This window comes from Leptonychotes weddellii, unplaced genomic scaffold (assembly GCF_054177405.1).
Source record: "Leptonychotes weddellii isolate Sample4059 unplaced genomic scaffold, ASM5417740v2 HiC_scaffold_11626, whole genome shotgun sequence".
Taxonomy (NCBI): Eukaryota; Metazoa; Chordata; class Mammalia; order Carnivora; family Phocidae; genus Leptonychotes; species Leptonychotes weddellii.
This window is the reverse complement of record NW_027694215.1, coordinates 1-6,701: the sequence shown is the minus strand read 5'-3', so window position 1 is coordinate 6,701 and position 6,701 is coordinate 1. Positions and strand designations below refer to the sequence as shown.

Sequence of the window (6,701 nt, the reverse complement as noted above, 5' to 3'; positions counted from 1 at the left end):
CCCTGGATTCTGAGACCGACTACCACATCCCCTGGGGCAGCATAAAAATCCTACTGCTTTTCTCTCATCCTGCTCCAGATCCCCAACTGCTTCTAGGCCCATCCAGACATCTGAAATAGACCCTGAGCATTACAGGTTTCCAACGCAGGCTCTCCTCCATGTGAGGAGAAGCCCACCCAAACAGAATGGTATGGAGGAACTCCTCCCTCCCTAAGTATCACTGTCAAGTCTCAAAGCTCGGACTTCCTAACCCACAATTTCAACATGTACACAGGGCTTAACACAGGATAGCCCTTCGGGGCGCCTGGATGGCTCAGTCAGTTAAGTGTCCGACTCTTGGTTTCGACTCAGGTCATGATCTCAGGGTCCTGGGATCGAGCCCCATGTCAGGCTCCACGCTCGACGGGGAGTCTGCTTGAGATTCTCTCTCTCCCTCTCCCTCGGCCCCTCCCTACCCCCCGAGCTCACTCTCTTTCTCGCTCTCTAAAACAAATAAATAAATCTTAAGGGAAAGACAAAAAACAGGGTAGCCCTTCAGGGAAGAACTCAGGAGCCACCAACAGGCCAATGGGTCCAGGGCCCACACACGTCTACTCAGGAAACCCATCGGGGAAAGAAGGGTCAGGGAGCGGAATGCTATGTCTAGTGCTATCAGGAGTCTAGAGAAAACGGTTAGGTCAAACAGCAGGCCAACCCTACAATACAGCAGCCTTCCACAGAGGAACCGTTCAAATGGCTCAAATGCTCAAACTGGCAAACTGACGTACAAAGGAAGAAAAATTTAAAAAAAAACAAAACACTTAGTATCGTAAGTTAATCTCTAAGTTATAAGATAAACATAAATGACCCTACCTTAGATCAACGAGATCTTCTACGGCAAGGTTAAATGGTATTCTACACCATTTGTGCTGCAAATGCAGAGCTATGAGAGTTTACAGTGAATTTCTAAGAAATATTTATAATCTCCTCTGTTCTACACACACACATACACACACAGCCAGCCTAACGATACAGAGAACAAAGAAAATAGGTGGTTTCTGTGCAAACCGTACCCAAGACTACAGCAAGGTATAGACCTCACCTTGCAGAATACTTCAATATCATTAGCTGCCAAGAAAGCCTTCTTTTCCCACTGACTTCGACCATAAGGTCGGAAACATACTGTCATGGGAAAAAAATCTTTAATAGATGATTAAAAGTGCTTGTCCAACGGGGAACTATGCTATCAGGATCAGGCGTATTATCAGTCAGGTGTGCATATGCTGGTGTTGGGCTGTGTGTAAATAAGCATTTATGTGTGACACGTACACGTATCGCACACACCCTGATGCGAACTGCAGTCAATGATTTTCTTTCCCTTTGTGACGCTTTCCTGACCTTCCTCCTGCTGACAAACCTCCTGGGTCTCCTAAACTTGTAGAATTTCCTGAAACGGGGGCACCTGGGTGGCTCAGTTGGTTAAGCGACTGCCTTCGGCTCAGGTCATGATCCCAGGGTCCTGGGATCGAGCCCCGCATCGGGCTCCCTGCTCGGCGGGAAGCCTGCTTCTCCCTCTCCCACTCCCCCTGCTCGAGTTCCCTCTCTCGCTGTCTCTCTCTGTGTCAAATAAATAAATAAAATCTTTAAAAAAAAAGAATTTCCTAAAACGTACAACGGACTCCTTCCCCGCCCCCGTTCTGCTTGTGCAGCTCCCAAGCACTAAGGGAGCAGGCGTGCGATGCTGAGCTCCGCCAACGCAGCGCCGCCCAACTGCCTCGACTCACTCTAGCAGCCTCGGCACTGACCACAGGCTCTGGGTGAAGACAGGAAGCCTGCCTCATCGCTCCTTTAAATTCACTGTCCATCCAGGGCAATTCCTCATGAGGGAAACCTGCAAAGGCCACTTTCCTCCTGGCACACGCTCTGAGCGAACCCTTATTTTCCCCTAAGCTTTTAGGTAGCTCGCAATTCAGTTAGATGTCACCAATGGAGACAAAGTTATTCCCTGGGAGTAAGTCAGGCCAGCCCTGTAATGAATTTCGAAAGAACTCCAGGTTCACTACCGGTCTCGTCAAACTGCTGGCATCCAGCAACCCTTCTTCCTCCCGTGTTACCGATAATGTATTTTGGGCATCGCGCCAGAAGGATTTTATTTTAATTCAGAAGTTTGCTGTGCAATCGTACTATCGCTTTGCATTAAGCAGTTCGATTTGTTAGACAGACTTCAGCTCGTGCATTCCAGGTCCTTGGCCTGTAGGCCCGCACTGATTTACAAGGCTGAAGTAGGCACTTGGAACGGGGGCATGAATCTTCTGAGGCCACCAGGGGACCATTTGTTAGCTTCCCCTTCGTGAACTAAATATTGCTCGACTGGCCTTGTTCAGGCCCCCACCAAAGTGCCTCGCTCACTTACTCCCACAGAAGAACTTACTCGAGCGGCCAGTGTGGCTCAGCCTCGTGCTCAATCATCTTCACAATGCACCAGGAAACTCCTCTCCAGCTGAGGAAGCTGAAGAAAAAGAATGGAAGCCTCTAACTCAGTGTCACTCAGCCAGTCTGAGGAGCTAGTGAGAAGAGACCCCGGCAATCCTACTGCCAGGCAACGGGCTGGTCAAAGCAGAGGCAGTGAGGGGCGGGCCTGCGCCACACCCAGTAGCCGCCAGGGGGCCCCCTTCCTCACCGGAGAAGTTGGCCTCGGCCCCAGGAGGGCTCTGCACGACGGGGCTGCAGGACAGGGACGTCAGCACCATGGCCGCCATCATCTCATCCATTTCCACCGCGTCGGACTTCCTGGATTCAAGTGGGTGAGTGCCAAAGGTTACTTCCTGACACAGCGGGGCATGTGATCGGCTCACACTTCTGGACTGTCCCCTCCATGCCCCCACTCCAATCAGCCAGTGTGCGTGCTAAATAAAGCATTAAGATCTCGCCTCATTCTTCATGACAAGTACCCATTCGGAATTGCGTTTCTACTCTCAGTCAACCTGGGTGCAAGCAGGTCGGTCCCCAGGCCACTGCGGACACCTGGAGGCAGCTCCACTCTCCCCTATATTCACGACGGACCTCTCACTGGGGCTTAAAGTCAGAACTTTGTTCGGGAGAAAGGAAGAGCGAAGCCATAAAATCAACCATGGGCATAAAAGATGCCTGCTGGAATTCAAAAGCACTAAAATTACCTTCCTTTCCCCGTCTTCTATTTAAATTGAAGAGGGAGCAATTACACTAACCAGTTCCTTTCCCCTCCCCTGAGAAAAATGATGAGGTATTCTGATGGCTTCTGAATCTAGTACACAAGCCAATGAGCAAGTAAACCAGAAACACTAAAATAAATCTCCTGGTGTAAACCTTAATGCTTTCCACAGCAGAGTTCTATAAAATTTTACGTATAATTTTTTAAAAACCCATATAAAGTTACATTATGTGGACGTAAACTTAGAGCTGTCTGTAAGTTACCACTAAAGTATGAAAAGTTATTCTGAAATAAATTTCTAGGTGGCTCGTCTATTTCAAAGGGTTGTATTAATTCATTCTTCACTATTCAGATCCACTGAAATATGCGACTGGGTGGGAAGAAGTTAAACCAAGACTTGTAATATACTAAACAAATTAGCATCCCCTTTTTTGTGTGATCTTTGAATATTTATTTCCGTAGAACAGCAAAACAATTTCTTTGCCGGCACTCCACTGAATTCACAATCAAAAAATTATTGCTCTCAGGGACGCCTGGGTGGCTCAGTCGTTAAGCGCCCGCCTTCGGCTCAGGTCATGATCCCAGGGTCCTGGGATGGAGCCCTGCATCGGGCTCCCTGCTCAGCGGGAAGCCTGCTTCTCCCTCTCCCTCTCCCCCTGCTTGTGTTCCCTCTCTCGCTGGGTCTCTCTCTGTCAAATAAATAAATAAAATCTTAAAAAAAAAAAAAATTATGGCTCTGGTCTGGTCTGAAGACCCTGGATACACTGTATCAGTAGTACCCACAGACAAACACAGCAGGAGAGGTGGAATGGGGCCTAACCGCTTGCACATCCTGATTTTCCCTCTTGATCTAAAAAGATCAATGTACACTACAGTACATAATATAGAAATTAGGAGGCAGATATATATTCTCAGGGAAAAATTGTATCATAAAATTTTAAAGCAATATATACATCCTTCACTCATCGACGGTTTTGAATAACTAAGCCAGGGCTCAGCAATCTGTGGGTTGTGGGCCAACATGCCCTGCTGCCTGTTTTTATATGACTCGTAAGCGAAGAACGGCATGATTTTTATATGGTTTTAAAAATCAAAAAGAATTATCTCTTGATACGTGACGCGTGAAGATTACATAAAATTACAATCTGCGTGTCCGTAAGAACGTTTTGTTGGGGCGCAAGCATGCCCGTGTTTATGTGTCATCAGCGGAGCTGAGCTGCCAGGACAAAGACGATCTAGCTTGCAAAGCAACGTGACTTACTGCCTGGCCCGCTCAGAACAAGTCTGCGGACTCCTGATCAAAGCCATTTTTTCCTGTCTCTCATCATGAAAAACTACTAATCTTAATTTAAGGATGAAGGGGGGAAATAGCCCTTGGCCACACCAAAGATGTACTACCCATAACAGAGCCACAGGGAAGAAAAGATCCCATTCTGGGTTTTGTTTTTTTTACAGGATGCCCCCCTCTCTGTATCCCATTTGCCCAGTATCTTGACAACTAGACACCTAGGTCTTTCATGTTCCTTCTCCATCACAAGCCAGCCCACAACCCCATACCTCACCACCCATACGACTTTCAGAGCCCAGAGCCCAGGGGCTCCCACACAAACCTCTTTGGGACATCGATGTTCCTGGAGACAGGCCTGTAGGCTGGTGCCTGGGTTCCCTGCTCGGGAGGAGGTGCCTGGGGCATGGGGCCCTGCAGCTCAGCCAGCCACACCTCCTCCGCTTTACAGCAGATTTGTAACTTCTGATCCAAAAGCCAGACAGTCACCTTATCCTCCGCCCAACTATGCTGATCCACCAGTCCTGTGCACTCCTGACCCCCATACCACACATAAACCTGAGGGGGAGAAAAAGAGCAACCAGTGGTCAGTACGTGGTAGTTCTTACATCATATGCCCCAGTTCTGAGAGCCAGGATCCACCTGCGTCTCTGACTCATTTTTTATTCAAGCAGATGCTCCCAGGTACCTGCTTCCCACCTGAGCACCCAAATTAGCCATAGTGGATCAGTTCTTCCCAAAACAGAGCCTTATAACCTCTCTAGATAAAGCAAACGTGCCAGTTTCTGGAACTTTTTTCTGATATTGGAATCTGTGTACAATTAAAGTTACTGCCTGGCCCACTCAGAACAAGTCTGCGGACTCCTGATCGAACCATTTTTTCCTGTCTCTCATCATGAAAAACTACTAATTTTAATTTAAGGTTGAAGGGGTGAAATTCTTTTTGATGGTAACCAGGGAGAAAAAGATGTTTTCTGTAAGCTTCATGGTAACCAGAGAGAAAAAACCTCTAGTAGATACACAAAAGATAAAGAAAAAGGAATCAAAGCATAGGACTACAAAAAAAAAAAAAAAATCAACTCACAAGGGAAGACAGCAAGAGAGGAACAAAGGAACTACAAAAGAGTCAGAAAACAATTAACAAAATAGGAAGTACTTACCTATCAATAATTACTTAAAATGTAAATGGATTAAATTCTCTAACCAAATGAATTTGGAATCTATATCCACCCTCCTGATGACTTGCTCTGTCTTGCTCTTGAAGTCCTATATATCTGCTGCCTATATATATCCCCAACTATGACCTTGAATAGATCAACCCTGCATTTTTCCCTTCAGAGAATTCTAAGTCTACCTGGGGACAAGACGGTAGGGGAGGAGAAGTAAGCTGCCCACTCTCAAGGGGTGCCTAGCAGTTGGCAGGTCACCTTATATCATGGGAAGAAAGGCCTGGACAACACAAGCCTCAGCAGGAGACAGAAGGTAGAGTCTCTATGGGCCCTTGAGAAGGCAATGCACTTGGACCTAGTGATTATATCAGGGACAGGGGATGACTGGGCCCTGCCACAAGGGGAGGGAACACTGGAAAAGAAAATCCAAATGTCATTCTGATTAAACACCTTTGCCTCTTGAAAATGTCTAAAGGCAATTCAAAGATGCAATATTATCTGTCTCTTACAAGCCTAAGATTCTTGTTTGGTCAAGTTGGAAACGGAGGCAGATTGAGAAACTGAGCCCTTGTCACGCTTTGAACTGAGGCTTTGAGTAGGCCTAAGTCTGAAATAAGAGATGCCAGACAGCACTGTCACGGAGGAACCCTGGGTCTGCTAATGATGGCTCATACTCTAGGGAAGCTGCTTCCCAAGGGCCCCACAGCTGCAAGTAAAAGGTCTGTGCACAAACTGGTGCCCAGTGAGTTTCTGGCCTGCCAGCCCCAAGCCTGGAAAGATCAGACACCTGTCCACTCGGGGATCAACCTACCTTCTGCCCAGGCTGAAAGGCCACTTGCTGGAGGCCTGAGGTGCCAGGAGCCTTGAGGATTTCCTTGGGCTGCTCCTGGCAGGACGTGTCCTTGGAGGCGAGGAAGTGCTGGGGAGCCGCCCCTTCCAGCAGCTCAGTCTGAGGCTCTGAGGGTGGGGCAGCCCCGGGGGGCCCCAACACGCGGGCTCCCAGGAGGGACCGCTTCCCAAGGCGCCGGGACAGCACGCTGGCCATGCTGCTGCCTTTCCTGGTGAGGCAAAGGGGACA

General features: G+C 48.1%; 1 protein-coding gene across 1 annotated transcript; it reads right to left on the bottom strand.

Moving 5' to 3' along the window:
- Window positions 1-1,600: 1,600 nt before the first annotated feature.
- LOC145718172 (zinc finger protein 395-like) lies at window positions 1,601-6,695 on the bottom strand. Its single transcript, XM_081809634.1, has 4 exons — window positions 6,435-6,695; window positions 4,780-5,012; window positions 2,660-2,769; window positions 1,601-2,488 (listed from the first exon to the last, which is right to left on the bottom strand). The coding sequence occupies exons 1-4, from the start codon at window positions 6,666-6,668 to the stop codon at window positions 2,451-2,453; spliced, it is 615 nt and encodes a 204-aa protein (XP_081665760.1). The 5' UTR covers window positions 6,669-6,695; the 3' UTR covers window positions 1,601-2,450.
- Between the last annotated feature and the right edge of the window lie 6 nt (window positions 6,696-6,701).